Source organism: Cnephaeus nilssonii (assembly GCF_951640355.1).
Source record: "Cnephaeus nilssonii genome assembly, chromosome: 14".
Taxonomy (NCBI): domain Eukaryota; kingdom Metazoa; phylum Chordata; class Mammalia; order Chiroptera; family Vespertilionidae; genus Cnephaeus; species Cnephaeus nilssonii.
Window position 1 is genome coordinate 44896513 of NC_137085.1, and position 16640 is coordinate 44913152.

The 16640-nt window shown below is 40.6% G+C and overlaps 1 protein-coding gene across 1 annotated transcript in view; it reads left to right on the forward strand.

Annotated features, from left to right (window-relative positions):
• DOCK8 (dedicator of cytokinesis 8) overlaps positions 1-16640 on the forward strand; it is a 202807-nt gene that overhangs the window by 69356 nt on the left and 116811 nt on the right. Inside the window, exons 5-7 of the mRNA XM_079790379.1 lie at positions 5804-5927; positions 9821-10033; positions 15365-15450. Coding sequence (XP_079646505.1) covers positions 5804-5927; positions 9821-10033; positions 15365-15450 — 423 coding nt within the window. The remainder of the gene's footprint in view (positions 1-5803; positions 5928-9820; positions 10034-15364; positions 15451-16640) is intronic.

Below are 16640 nucleotides of genomic sequence, written 5' to 3' on the forward strand. Positions count from 1 at the left end.
TCCATAAAATAAGAGTCTCTAGACCAGTGGTAGGCAAACTGCGGCTCGTGAGCCACATGTGGCTCTTTGGCCCCTTGAGTGTGGCTCTTCCACAAAATACCACGGCCTGGGCGAGTCTATTTTGAAGAAGTGGCATTAGAAGAAGTTTAAGTTTAAAAATTTTGGCTCTCAAAAGAAATTTCAATCGTTGTACTGTTGATATTTGGCTCTGTTGACTAATGAGTTTGCCGACCACTGCTCTAGACCTATAATATATGCATTGGTATTGCATGTGATTTTTATTTTAAAAATAATCTCATTTTTTGAGCTGGTGAGATTTCTGAGAAGCTGAGCCAGAGACAGGGTTTCAGGTGCATGTGATTTTCAAGAGCATGCTCTTTAGAAAAAACCCATAAGGGAGTGGGGGAAGCAAGATAGTGAAGAATCAACGAAGATGATAGTGCACTAAATTCTTGGCCTGATCTACAGGGTGCTCTGGAAGGATCACACTGCAGCGTTGCCCAGCTGTTCCACTCTGCGTCAAGGGGTGGGGCTGTTGTACCCTAAACCAGTCGGGCATTGGTGGCCACCAACCAAGCCAGAGAGGGAGGTTAGGGGACTGGGAAGTAGAGTGGATTGTTCAGAGGTCTCTCCTACACTCATAGGAGCTGCAGAATCAATGCCTGGTTGGTAAATAGGACCGACTACCAGTTTTCATTTCAGTACCTGACACCTAACATATATTATTTTCCTTTTATTTAGAGATGATCTCAAATTTACAGAAAACTTGCAAGTATAGTACCAAGACCTTTTCCTCTCTTTCCCCAAACCTCTTGAGAGTAAATGGCTGACCTAATTCTCCATTCATTACCCCTGAATACTTGAGTGTGTAATTCTTACAAACAAGGACATTTTCCATCATAATTACTATAAAACCATCACATTCAAGAAATAAGTATTGACACATTATTACACTCGAAGGCCCATTAGAGCAAAAGGATCTAGTTTAAAGTCATGAATTGCATTAGGTTTTGCACGTCTTTAGTCCCGTTTACTCAGGGACAGTTGGTTTCTCAGTAGTTCCTTGACTATCCATGATCTTGAGATGACATGACACTTATTTTTTAGAGAGTCCTTCCATTTCGGGGTTTATTATAAATGCCCCATTCCTCATCAAGCTTTCATTTTACTTGGATCAAAATGGAGTTATAGTTTCCTATGTTTTAATCAATTTCTATCATTTCTTTTCATGCTCAAATTGTCTTCAAAGTGACCTGTGTGAATCTCTTCAGCTGGTTCTTATGTCTTTTTTACATGTCCCCACCATCACTGATCACATTCGTGCTTTCTGCCACAAGATATTCCAGGCTGATCTCACGCTTTCCTTTTCCTCACCCCTGATCATTTCTCAGAAAGCTCTTATTCCTTTTCGTGGAAAAGGGTACTTAGAAGCCAAGATGTAGATGTTGACTGTGCTCATTGCTATTAAGGTGCTGCTCTTCCTATGTCTTCTTAGAGGATAGAGCTGTGTGAAGCTGAAAACTCTGAGTTCATGTCAATATGCGCTACCCCAATCCAACATCACAGTATTCACTCTGGTTTTCTTTTTCTCTATAGTTTTAACTTGCTTCTCGCACAGTGAACAGTCTGACTCCTATTGTCCTTATATGTTTACTTACTTGATTCATTTCCCGATCTGTAACCATTGCCAACACCCCTCTATCCCCATACAGCTGCCCTCTTCCTCATAACCTGACAGCCCTGCCCCAGGCTTGCCCTCTTCAGCCTTTCCTGACACTGAGTGCCAGGCCATTCCTCTACAGCAGGCGTCCTCAAACTACGGCCCGCGGGCCACATGCGGGTGTTTTGGCCGTTTTGTTTTTTTTACTTCAAAATAAGATATGTGCAGTGTGCTTAGGAATTTGTTCATAGTTTTTTTTAAACTATCGTCCGGCCCTCCAACGGTCTGAGGGACAGTGAACTGGCCCCCTGTTTAAAAAGTTTGAGGACCCCTGCTCTACAGGGACACCCTTGGCACTTTGCCTTGGCCCTGACGCCTGTGGCAGGCCTCTCCTCCAGGTACATGCCCTCCTCATTCCACTCAGGCTCTGTTATGTGCCAGGCTGTCCCGGGTTTGGATGCCCTCCCCACACCACATGGGTTCTGATTCTCCATGCCAGGCAGCCCTTTTAAATCTTTTAAATGTTTAGTCTTCAACTTCCCACTCTGCGCTTCCTCAACACCCCCAGCATGGATGGCTACCTTGTTCTGATGGCTTTTAGTGCCACATTGTACAGGAAGGGAGGGAAGAGAAAAGGAAAAAAGGTATGGGAAAGGGAGGAGAAAAAAGATGAAGAGGCACGTAATTATTTTCCAGTCCTCACAATAAGCCTTCCAAAAAGCAATGTTTCCCCCTCGTTTGCACTTGAGGGAACGGAAGTTCTGAGAGATGCAGCCACTGGCCCAAGGTCTCAGAGCCAGGAGTGTGTAAGGAGCCAGCATCTGAACCACGTCTGCAAGTTCTATCTATCCCCCACACTGGCTCTAAAGAGAATGCTCTCAAAATGTGTTTGGTCTTTGGATGGTCCCCAAATGTGTGACATGGTGTTTGAAGAAAAGGGATGCAATTCACTTGAGAAGCAATAGGTTGTGTTCATTGCATGAAAACAGTCTTGCCACCACTTGGCCTACTTCCCCGTCTCATCTACAATTAGGCTCCACAGGAGCATGGCTTTATTTGGCTTCGTTGTCTGGGTGGAGCGATGAGGCTGGGACTCTGGTCGCCAGAGGCACTCAGCCAGCAGTCTCACTACCTACCCAGTGGTGGTGCCTGCCTTCTGTGGTGGGCACTTCTGAAATGAGTCATTTTTACATGCTTGCCAACCCTAATCCTCTTCCCCTCAGCTGGCCTCACCCTTACTGCCACAAGGGAGCTTCACAGCTTTATGAAATTTTAAATGGGGAAATAAATGCTCCATCCAGAATGAGGAAGGGAAAAAGTTTGCTCTGGTTTCCACACACCCGGCTACAGCATACACTCGTCTTAATGCTCTTCATACCCAAATCCTGAGGGCTGGCATATACATAGGATTAGAGTGTATATATTGTGAAATGAACTTCTAGCACTATTCTGTAACTTGTCTTAAATGCTCATTTGTCAGTGTCTTTGGGGTCCATGTAAAAAACTCCAGAAAACATTCTAACAAAACCAAGGACAAAAGAAAGAAAGAAAGAGAGAGAGAGAGAGAGAGAGAGAGAGAGAGAGAGAGAGAGAGAGAGAGAGAAAGGAAGCCTCTATTGCATAAAAGAGCAAAAGAACAATTGCCAAACCAATTTCATTTTCCCCAGATTTAAGCATATTTTGAGAAGAAAATTTGGTTTGAATTTTTTAGATATAGTGTATGAACTATCACAAAATCTTCAAGCTGGGAGAAATATCCTAGAATTCATGTTATGTCCGTGCCTCACCTTATGAAGCAACAGAGAGGTGACTTGAGGATGATGGGTGGAGGCACCATCTGTAATTGTGTGAGTCTGTGTCTGTGTGTGTCTGTGTATGTTGCACACTTGTGAGTAAACACTCTTAGAAATGGTACGTTTTATGAGACAAGAGGCAAAGCTAAAGCAAATATTGTTCTGGTTACCAAGGCTTAACCTAAGGTCTTAATCTAGGCTGCTTCCTGGTTTTCGTTTTGGTGGCCCACACAGGTTTTCCTGGGAAGAGGCATGTGACATCTATTCCCTTTGCAGTGCACACATCCTGAGAAAGGCAAAAGGCAGATACTAAAGTGAGAAATTGGAATTTAACTCACTGTTCGCTTCCATCTTAGAATGAATTAATATTAGTTAATTCCTTGGGGAATGTTTTCCCTTAAAATTGGCTTTTCCACTGATTCAGCATGTTGTCACTTGGGGTAGTATAATCAGGATACAACTTGAAACTTGCCTATATTTGCCTCTCTCTGAGTTGGGTGGCTTTTGCCCCCAGAACATTAGATCATATGACACTATGGGAAAGTCCCAAAAATTCATTTTCTGTACTAGAAAAGCCCATCCATTCAGCACACACGTACAGATTGCTGCCGAAATTTACATTGGCTAGAATAACTTTTGAGAAGCTAGCATGTTTATGAAATCCCATGGGAAACTCTCTCTTTTCAAAGGATCTGTGTTAGAAAATAGAAAATCAATATTATAGTATAAAATAGAGCTTGCTCACAATTGTATCTACTCCTTTTTCACTACTCCCTTATGCACACTGGAACCAAAATCATTTTCTTAGATATTTCAATTAGTTACTACTTCTGAGGAATTGTTTGAACAGGTTCTCCAAAAAGCTGTTTGTTAATTGATGATTATGAACAATATAATTAACATTTTAAAGTTTATTTATTGTGTTGGTGTTTAGGGATCTCAAACCAGAGTTATGCTGGCTATTTCTCTTAAAATCCTTTCTAAATATTTAGCCTTATTTCCCTTTTCAGAGTACACCTTTTCCATTTCCTTGTTTGTTTTCAGTTCCCCATTCTGGCCTGTTGTTCACCCAGCCCGGTCCGTGCAGGTTGGGTCCAGGCGATGTAAGTAGCCAGGAGACATTGACAATGGGTGGCCGTTTACACTAAACGTTGACTTGAACTAGTCACCGAGCTCATCATGGCTCTCTTTTAGACTATTTCTTGTCTCCTGTTACTCAAAACAAGTAGCTCATCTTTAGAGCATAATACAATCCAATGAGAGTCATATTCTCCATTCTCCCCGCAGATGACACAGGGACGTCTCACTTATCTTTAATTAACTCAACTGGAATGTACGGAATACTTGTTCTGTGTATGCCACTGTGCATAACCCAACACTTCGCCCCTCCCAAAGAGTTATAAAGTCTGTATTTGGGTCATTGCTAGTGGCCCTCCTACACCCCCTGCTTTATCTGCCTGCCATTTGATCTGCCTAATAAACCCTAACTCAGTTCATGTTCCTCTACCAACTTGCTCGGTGGTTTTTCTAATAGTGTGGGAAATCAAACAACGTGGGTGCGTGCTCGCGCTGTTGACTCTGCAGCATGTTTTCCAGGAAGTCTTTGAGTCATAAAACTGGGGAATATACACATTGGTTTCTATAGTTATTATTTGACCATTTATACCTGTTGATTTTCTTGTTATGAGATTATGGTCTGATTTCTTTCCCCGGGGATAGTCCTAGACATGATAGTTTAAATCCTGACCATAGATACACATTTTCAAAACACCATTTTAATGGAGATTGAGAATGCTAGCAAAGATTTTCAGTACATAAATCATTTATTTCTGTTTTTTTCATAATCATGTCCTGCCTTTTTCATTCTTAAGAACATTGATATGGAGATTAAATGTTTTCCTCTATTTTTATCTTCAAATGACCTTTATTTGCTGCTTCTGCACTTTGCTAGATTTATTCCAGCTGCTTACACTAGAGTCATAGTTTAGCTTCAACTTGGAGCCAAATGCCCCACAGCTGAAATGACCGCACCTCCGAAGCGGCATTTTCCCAGGCCATCCCTGCCTTTAATAAGGAGCCAGCCAGGAGGCGAGTTTGTATCTCATTACAAGAGAGCCTTGTGTTAGGCCTGGCACATAATTAGATGTGGGGAATTACAATTGGTCCTCTCTTTGCAAGACCTTTCAGCACTAAGTCTATGCTTAAGCCATTACTTTTTTTTTTTTCCAGTTGTTTTAACATCATTTATTGAGTTGAGCAGTCTGTATTTACTTTTATTTTTAATCTAATGATTTTGCCTCTCTCTCTCTCCCTCTATCTCCCCTCGCCCCTCATAATAACAACAATAAAGACACCAAGGAAATTCGGAGATTTGCCGTTTTAAAAAGACTGGATCCCGAAAAGATTTTCACAAGACGCTTCAGAAACAGACGTTTGAGTCAGAAACCTTGGAGTGCAGCGAACCCAGAGCTCAGGTATTTCCTATCAACAAACACGGTTACCAGGTTACGGGCTGCTCTGCCCACGGCAGGCGGTGGGGCTTTATTAACTGCTAAAAAGGCTACATTCGTAGAATATTAGAATAGGAGGAAAAAAGTCAGTGATTTTTTCCCCCCAGACTTGTTTGTAGCTACAGACATCTGTGTGCGAATGAAAACCCAGATGCTCAATAATTAAAATAGATAAAATGGGGGGCTCTCCTTGCTGGGGGAGGCCACTGGGCCCTATCCCTATAACATTCCCATGGAGACTAGAGGTGCCCCTGAGGCAGGCTGCAGACGGATTAAAAGCTTCACACGGAAGCACACGGCCTGGGCTCTCTGTGATTCTACCCCATCTACCTCTGCGGCCTCGGGTAGGATAACTAAACTCTCTGGGCTTCAGTTTCCTTCTCTGGAAAACGAGAGCGATCATAGTAACTAACTCATGAAGTTGTTTGAGTATTAAATGAGTTACTGTGGATAAAGCATTTAGAACCACGTCGCTTCTGACACTTAGTACCCAATAAACATTGGCTACTGTTATTATTGTTGTTACTATTATCATTATTACAGAGCAGTTACGGTTTGAAAGTCAGCTCTGTCCATCTGTGTTTATGTAACAGCAGTATTCACAGTGGCCCAGAGGCGGAAACAGCCACGTGTCCATGGTCAGATGAATGGATGAACAAACGTGGCGTACGCATACAATGAAATATTCAGTCTTAAAAAGGAGGGAAATTCTGACAAACACTACAACGTGTGTAAACCTGGGAGCCATTAGGCTAAGTTGAAATAAGCCAGTCGCAAAATTACCAACACTGTACTTTCACGTGTATGCGGTACCTGGAGTAGTCACCTTCATAGAGACAAAAGTAGAATGGAGGTTGCCAGGGGCTGGAGGAGGGGGTAATAGGCAGTTACTGTTTCATGGCTAAAGTGCTTCAGTTTTGCAAGATGAGACGAGTTCTGGAGGTTGGTGGCACAACAGTGTGACTGTACTGATCACTACTGAGCTGAACACTAAACTTTGTCATGTTTTTCCACAATTAAAAATAAATTTTGAAAGAGTGCTCTAGTCCAATGTGCTCATTTTGTAATTAAGACAAATAAAACATATAGGAAGGGATTTGTCCAAGTTTGCACAGGACTTCTTAAACCAGTATGATTTGTAGCTTTCAGGTGCTGTCATAGCACAAGCATCTCACCCTGCTGAATGGTACTAGAGGGTTTTTAAATAAGGCCCATTTTCCTAACAACACAGTCTCCCCAGTCCTGCCAGCAACCTAGTCTGAGCTCTACAGGGGAATCAGCCATTAATTCTAGTGCTGAATGTAGTGGGCTTCCTGAGGCCTAGAATACCTGTGTGCTGTACTCTATGGGAGATTGGAGGGACTTTTTCATTCGTGATTTTGACTAAATTCAGTTTTTACCATACATGATGACGAAGTAAATTGTTCCTTGTATCAGTCAGATGGCAGCCACACTAGGTATTTCCATTGAACGTAGGGAATCGGTTAAACAGATTTGGGATGACTGAGAGAACCGAAAGGGAACATTGAAGTTATGTGGGAATCATTACTGCAAAACACAGCACACCACCCTGGGGCTGGGGTCTAGGGCAGTGCCTCCCAAACTTTAGCTTCCTCAGAATGGCCGGAGGGGCTTGTTCAAATACAGATTGCTGGGCCCCATTCCAGAGTTTCTGACTCACTAAAGTCTGGAGTGGGGCTTGAGAATTTTCATTTCTAATTAGCATTTCCCAGGAGATGCTGATGCTGCTGGTCTCAGGAACCATGGATCGAATGGGAAGAGCTTGGAGATCAGAACCTAGAAGCTCAGAAGAGGGGCCTCAGAGCTAGGACTCACATCTCTGAGGAGGGGGTGTGGTCTAGCCAGTGCAGGAACCTCAGGATCTCAGAAGAAAGACCTTATAGAAGCCAGAAGTCTGGATTCAGACTTCCTAGGAGGCGGAATTGCTCAGCTGGTTCTGATACCTCCAAGGAGGTAGGATGAGGATGGTTCTGGAAGTGCCAAAAGAAGCCAAAGCTAGAACAACTGCCACCACCATGGCAAGAGGAACTGTAAGCAAAGAGGAAGGGGCCAGTCTCTTCTCCCAGTCCCTTGTAGCGCCCCCTATTGGCATAACTTAAAAGGAGCAGCAGGCAAAGCAGAAATGTGATTTGCTGAATGTAGACCTGGCATCACAGATTGTATAAAAGGATGAATTTGGAGCTGAGAGACAATAGGTGAACGACCAGCACCCCCATAAAGCACACTCATTCCTCCAGCAGGCTAACAGAACATTCAATGAAGTCATTGGCTGGGTTTCAGAGGCAAGTTATTAAAAAACTATGTTTTTAAGTATTAGACTAATACTCATTATGGAGTGATACTCACACCATGAAATGACCAGCAACATCTTCCCTTTCATTCTCATTCTTATGTACCTTATTAAGTAGAATGGTGAGGCCAAATGCTTGAATTTATGTAAGTTAAATACCTATATGATATGACTTCATGGTACTCAGATATTTCATAAAATTAGGTCATGTTATTCATAATATTATATAACTTCCTTTTTCATATTAACAATACAATATAATGAATACATGTCCTTTCTTTTTTATTGGCTGCACATTCCATTATATAAAAGTTCTAAAATTTCTTAATGCTTCCTCTTTTAGGGGGCATTTAGATTATTTCTGTCATTTTGTTATTAAAAACAATGTTTCAGATATGCTCTTGTCTTTGCATCTTTGCTTACTTGTCCAGTGATACTCTCAGGATAAATTCTGGAGATATATATGTATATATATCTTGATACCCTTTTGAAGAAATAATTGAAATTCCTCTTCATTTTCTAAGGCTTTTATAAATTCTAAAACAAACAAAAATATTAATAATTAGAGTGTTAATATTGATTATTGCTAGCACATTCATTTTAAGTAAAATTTATGATCTAGCAAAGTAGCGTTTTTTTAATGAGATAGATAGATGTCACAAAAAGTGTACCTTACAGAGAAATTGTAAAGAGTAATCCATTTAGTAGAACTTTAGGGTAACATTTTACCATCAATTTTATAGATGTTTATAATAGATCCATTGGTATTCTTACAGCATATTATTGATTATGGTTATATAGTCCTTGCCAAGTCTTTGGTTAGATATACAATTCCAAATTTCCAAGACATTTCTAATGGAATAAAGCATTCACTTCATGATTGATTTAAGGGTTTTTACAAACACACTGCAGCTAAAGGTGGAGACTACTTGAATATATATATATTTTTTTCTTTTTTTCTGGTGCTTTTTCCTGTACCGGTTACTAAAGTCTGTTCCCATGCCCACAGCTCTCTCTCTCCAGAAACATAGAGTCAGCTTTGGAGTTTAGATAAGGTTTAATTTTGAAGGCTCCTCACAGGTCATCTTATTTTCCAGTTGCAAAAGCCAGGTTCTGGAGTTGAGATTGGGATGAAGTCTCTCTATTCCCCAGGCCAGTCTCCTTTCTGTTACACCTTGTTCCCGTCTGTTCTGCTTGAACATGAGACGTGAGCATGGCTCATAAGAGGCTTGGCTTCCAATCTCCAGAAAAGAACACACAAAAAAACCGATAGGAACACCGTGCCGTTTTCAAACCTTTCCGCAAGGACAGGTTTACCTACTTCATGAGTAATTACCTGTTTCCAGGTGGGGAGGAGAGATTGCATTTTAGGATGCTCAGGATAGGAAGCGAAGATGTGATTCTTGTCAAACCCTCAGTTGGCTCAGAAACTCCTTTAGGCCTGATGCTATAACCACACGTGGGATCAGTCTTAAGACATACCAGATTGTTTAGTTCTCATTGTAGATCCACAGTCTCTCTCACAAGGATGTGTCTTTTCCCACAGGCAGGCCCCCGCCACTTAAACGTGCTGTGTGATGTGTCTGGGAAAGGCCCCCTCACTGCTTGTGACTTCAGCCTGCGCAGCCTGCAGCCTGACCAGCGGCTGGAAAACCTCCTGCAGCACGTGAGTGCCGAGGACTTCGAGAAGCAGAACGAGGAGGCCCGGAGGACCAACCGGCCAGCCGAGCTCTTTGCCCTTTACCCGTCAGTGGACGAGGTGAGTGTGACCATCCCCATGCTGGAGAATTTCAGTGAAGACACAGAGAGGCTCCGGGATAATATTATTGTTCATTATTACTATATAGCAGCATCAGGATGCTTAATCATATGATTTCTAGGTCTTCATAAATATACATATATATATATATATATATATATATATATATATATATATACACTCTTATATTCCAGTTTAAAAATTATAAATATACTAGAGGCCCGGTGCATGAAATTCATACACGGGGAGGGGGGTGAGGGGTCGGGGTGTGTGTCCCTCAGCCCAGCCTGCACCCTCTCCAATCTGGAACCACTCCAGAGATGTTTGACTGCCCTCTCACAATCCAGGACTGCTGGCTCCCAACCACTCGCCTGCCTGCCTGTCTGATTGTCCCTAACTGCTTCTGCCTGCCAACCTGATTACCCCCTAACCACTCTCCTGCCAGCCTGATCGACGCCTAACTGCTCCCCTGCCAGCCCGATTGCCCCTAACTGCCCTTCCCTGCTGGCCTGGTCTCCCCCAACTGCCCTCCCCTGCAGGCCTGGTCACCCCCAACTGCCCTCCCCTGCAGGCCATCTTGTTGCGGCCATCTTGTGTCCACATGGGGGCAGCCATCTTTGACCACATGGGGGTGGCCATCTTGTGTGTTGGAGTGATGGTCAATTTGCATATTACCCTTTTATTAGATATGATTTGTTATATATAACAATTAATGTTTATATATACCTGTGTGTGTATATGTGTGTATGTAATAATTGTGATATATATACATATATATGTATATATATGTGTGTGTGTGTGTGTATGTATACATGTATATGTATACATACACACACACACACACACACAAACCAGCTGGGCTGGGGCTGTTTATTTTTCTAAGGCAAGCCTGTGTAACAGCAGAACCCATTATTGATCAATTACACAAATGAGATTCCAATAATAGGATTTTCATAAGTGCTCTACAAAATACTTTCACTGATATTATCTCATTTACTCTTCAAAACATTCTGAGCCTGATCAGCGTGGCTCAGTGGTTGAGTGGCCATCTATGAACTAGGAGGTCATGATTTGATTCCCAGTCAGAGCATATGCCCAGGTTGTGGGCTCAATCCCCATAGGGGGGCGTTCTCTCTCATCATTGATGTTTGTATCTCTCTCCCTCTCCCTTATCCTCTGAAATCAATAAAAATATATTAAAAAAAAAAACATTTCAAGGATCCATATACAGTAATCCCACTCAGCCAGTCAAACCATTCAGTTACATGGGGGTAGGTTTTGCAGTTAATCCATTAAGATGTATTACTTAAACCTTGATGTTCTTTAGTACTTGGTTCAGGTTTTTCTTTTTAAATCTCTGAAAGCATTCAAGCCTGAAATATCACAGCCATGCTCCCAATGCATAGAACCTTAGGATCTTGTTTGTTCAGATCTCTATATTGGACCAGGCCAAGAACAATTTGATAATTTAGGCATTGCCTGTGGCCACTCCCCAGGGCACTTCAGATGGGATGAGGGGTGACCATTACTCAGGACTGTTTCAGCTCCTTGCTTTTTATATTAGGCCCCCAGTCTTCCCTTCTGCATGTTAGAATACCTGCACTTCTGTGTCTTGCCAGATCAGATGACTGCAGTATCTCTGCTGTCCATATTTTATTAAAAGTTCAGTTGCAAGAAATATGATTTGGGGAAAATTTGCATAAAAGATATGCCATCCATCTACGTCTCTGTTTGAAATTTGATTTTTGGATCAAGCAAGACCATCAGGGAGCCTGATTCTTGCACCTTGTGACACCCCCATCGCTGAGAATTGTGTTAGCTGACTGGTCTTTCAATGAGTTCACCACTGGTCAGCAAAAAAGGACAAGACGGGAAACAGCAGTCATGAGATGTGATATTGTGTCCTCTGTGCAATTATGATAGAGGACATTGACTTACATATCACCCAGCACCCACCTCAATAGGGATCCACAGGGAAATTGTCTCTCAAACCCTCAGACAAAGAAGACTGTGCTTCCACTGAGAAAATTTATATACTTAAAGATTGTGCACATCTTGTAATCTACTCTTCTAAATTCTTAATGTCAAATTTCTGTTCACTTCTACTCAGTCTAGCATCTTATTTATTGCTGTTCTGAATTTACTTCAACTTTCTTTTTTTCCCTTATTCTTATTTTTCCAACTACCTTGGTTTTCTCATCTATTTGTAGACTTGTCAGTGGACTCAAATCCTTTTCTGAATGAGGCAGATTAAAAATAAATATGAATAATGTGGACAATTTTATCATCTCCATCTTTCAGATTGCAAAGTAAGAATCAGAGAGGTTAAATAACTTATTCAGGGTTCTACAATGGTACATTAAATTATAGGATGGAGATCCTAAACCATTAATTCTAAACTTTATGTTTGCCTGTTCATTTATTTACATATGACTACCAGGTAAATTGGCACACATAATTGAAATTCATAGATGATGCACCATATTTTATTTCATAACTTTTTAACTTCCCATCTACAACTTTAAAATTTTGTACCAAATTTGTCCAAGAAACATTAAGTTTGGCTGACTTGACCTTCACTTGCATTCTTCTTCCTCCCAGTTACATGATGGAGGTGCCAGTATGTAATGAGGAGACCCAAAGTGGGCACCAGAAGAGAGAAAACAATTAAAGGATGAGGAGAATACTTCCAGTGAGACACCAACTCATTAAAGTTTCCCTCAATGGAGAATATCCCTTCTGAACTGATTAAAAGAGTGGATCATAGACTATTTTAAAGGAACTTTGTTTTATGGTCTTTGAACAATGCTGAAACTCACTTGAGATTGAAAGTTATAATCTAGCAGAGGTCCTAATGGGACCCACTTTATTGAGTGGGAAGGAATGCTTTGTAATTAGTGTATCAGTTATTTGTAAATCGGTATGTCTGAAATGCTTGAGTGCCCCTACACCAGCCCTTTAATGTGTTGTAGGTGGACACACAGAAATTGCATTTGTATTTGTAATTTGTACTTGCTTCAAATAAAGTCCTGTGGAAGAAAGGTAAATTTTTGGCCTACCATGAAATGATTACAAATGCTGGTTTTTTGAGAATACATTACTGAAATTGTTTTATACTATCATTAATTTATTTCCTAGTGAGGAAAGTTAGAAGAGAGGTGAACTATTACATCTGAATTATGACTGAGTCCATAGGAGAGGTGAAAGTAGAACTCAACCACCAAGTTAGACAAGATAAGTTCATTCCCTGATTCACTGAGTCTGTAAAAGGTGTCCTGTGTGTTGATCCCGAGAAAGTTGCCTCTGTACTCCAAATCTGTGAAGAATTTGCATTTGGTTGCAAGTGACAGAACCCAACAAAAAATAATTAAGAAAAAATGGGATTTATTGGCTCACATAATGAAATTATAGGCAGGCAGCTGTAGAGTTGGCCTCAAGATCCATTTGGGTCAACTGATGGAAGCATGTCATCTCTCTCATTCTCTATTCTCTCTCTCTCTTTTCTCTCTCTCTCTCTCTCTCTCTCTCTCTCTCTCTCTCTCTCTCTCTCATATCCACTAAAATTTTATATTTCCTCTTCTGCTTCTTTGGGAATTCATTCCTATTTCAAATAATTGTAAAGGCTCAAGAAAATCATACAGATTAGAAGAAACTTAGGAAATACAATAATATGTAGACCCTGTTTGGATCCTAATTTTTAAAACTAACTATTAAAAAATTAAGACAGTTGGGGAAATTTGGAACTGATTACATATTTAGTAACAACAAGAAATTTTTGTTAAATTTTTAAGTGTCATAATGGTATTACAGTTATGTGCTTTTATAAGTCCTTTTAAGAGTTGTACGGAAATATTTACAGGTGAGATGATATGATGTTTGGAGCTTTGCTTCTAAGTAATCCAATATTGAGTAGGGGAAGGTAGTAAGTGGAATTATATAGATGAAACTAAGTTGCCCATGAGTTGAAATTGTTGAAGCTAGATGATGGGTAAAAGTGGTTCATTATATTATTCTCTCTACTTGTATATGTTTATAATTTCCCAAATGAAAAGCTTTTTTAAAAAGACTGAATCCAGACCAAATGTAGTCTTAGAAACCAATGAGTGTCTTTATGTTGAGGTTGTTTTCCAATAAGGGGGACCTTCCCTCTCAGATGTGTCTGTATTGAGCACCCTAAAAGTTCTAGCTTGTTCTGAGGGAGTTCCTCTCAGTGTAGACATCAGAACTGTGCTTTCCCTGGAAGAAACTCAGAGGCTCCACCCCACAAGACAGCCAACTGGTAAACCCAGGATTGGGCCTTAAAGGAGAGCAAAGATTAGAGTGGATATGAGTTTACTACTTTGACTATTCCACCAAACTAGGTACAGATTTGCCAAGAAGGTGACTTTACTGCTATTTGTAAAAATGCGATAGTTGCTGTGGGGTATTTAGTGGGAAGCTCCCATCCTTTGTAGCCCAGCAAGATACAATTAGATATGACTCTATTCTTAGACCCTTGTGAGCTGCAGACCACTGACCAGGGTTTGGATAGCCTAGTGCAAGAGCAGGAATTAAAGTTTTCAGGGATTTGCACTATTTATGGTTGCCTACATGAATATAATTAAGATACTACAATAGTTTAGATTTGATTGCTAAAAGTTACAATAGGGATTTGATATTTCTCTTTAAGTCTTGAGTCCCAATGTGGTAAAATATAGGTATATGTCTTCATTTGTCATCACTAAGCCTTTCTGTACATAGAACTTTAGCAACTTTTAGCTGGACCTATTTTTATAGAACCTGTAAATTCATCCCCATATCTCTATCATCTGTTTATGAAAATAGTGAACTGAGAAAGATGCTGTATTATATTATTGATGGTTCACAGCCTTCAGTGAACTATTCTGACTCAGAGCTCAAGTCTGAAACACACACATTTACTAGTAAAGTCCTTCGCAGGAGAAATATTCTGAATGTGTACTTAGAGCAGCCAAAAAAAAAAAAAAAAGAAAAAAAAAGAAAGAAAAAAAAGCCAACAATAGGCATAAGATTTTGCAATGCCATCTGGTGGATGTTACTAAGTCACATCCATGTTCACATTTCCTTCCTTCCTCCCTCGGTCTCTTTGTCTTCAATGCTTGGCTTTCTGCAAGGAGAAGATGTTTGCTGTAAATGCTGACTCTGAAGCTTAGGGGTTGGATAACAAACTCTTGTAAATGTCAGTGTTATTCTGGAATTGGAAATAAAGCAAATGCAAGTTGAATTGAGCAGTGCGTGGCAGCCTTCCCTTTCCTGGGTTAACGCCTCTGGTGGAAATTCACTAATGATTTCTTTACCTTGTATTAATAATAGGAGGATGCTGTGGAAATACGTCCGGTGCCAGAATGTCCTAAGGAACATCTGGGCAACAGAATATGGGTCAAGTTGCTGACCCTAAAGTAAGTATGAGCAATGGGTAAACTACACTGAGGTTTCTATTGCCTCTTAGATACAAACTGTGTCTTTAACATCAGAGCTTGAATCAAGGAGGATCTCCCAACATATATAACAGTGGGCAGCTCTGAGGTAATGGAAAGAGCAGAGTCTGGAGTTAGCTGGATTTTAATTCTATTCCTACCAAGCCTTTGACAGTCTTTCTTCTACAACAGGGAAGGCAAGCACTAGGGTTAGGCACGTAGGGGAAATGGAGTGAGATGGCCTGCATTGCACAACAGTGAGAGCCAATGGTGTGCTGGACTCAGCTCTGACTCATAACAGTGGATCTGGCTCTTCTCTTCTCAACTCTTTATTCAATGAAGTCACATTGGTGGTTTGATATTGGCCTTGGTGGAAATGTTTACATCAAAACCAGAAAATGCTACACATTAAAACCTTCCCCCCTCCTCCCCCAGAGACTTGTTTTTTAAACATTTGCCAGCATACCACTGTTGAAACACAATGATAAATGCAACTAAAACCTAGTTTCAGTGCCAGAAGACCATAGAGAGCAGTGGGGACTGTAGCAAACTATTTTAAAGGGACACCCACTACCTAGGACCAACTCTTGCCATCCAAAAACAGGCCCATTTTTATCAATTGTCTGATTTTCTTTCCCCCAAAGAAGCTGAATATCCAGATTTTTCTGCATAACTTTCTGACTTCTTAAGATTTTTCTCATTTCCTTTTTAAATACCACACAATTCAAACAAAGCATGTTTGCTGTCTGGATTCATCTTGTGGGCATTTATTTGCTGCATCTACTATAAAGCAATTGTGTCCAAGTTATTTCTTGTTTACTTTTATAGTAAAAAAAAAAAAGTCACATATCCTCTATATATATGTGTATTCATTTTGTCCTTGCATATTAAAATATTAAATACATTATAAAACATACATAATCAAGACATTTTAAAGGCTGAACTAAATAATTCAAAATAAATCACAGAATTAGAGCATTTGCTCTCCGCACTCCAGTGGATTACCTTGGGAGCCCCCTGGGGTGCTTGTGCACCGCTCTTTCCTCTTTGCAAGCTGTTACTTTAGAGAATTAGTTCGTCAACGTCTTCAAATCACAGACCCTTTTGAAAATATTAAGTTGTAAATGCTCTACATGAGCATATTTTATTATATCCTATTAGGAGGGTATTCC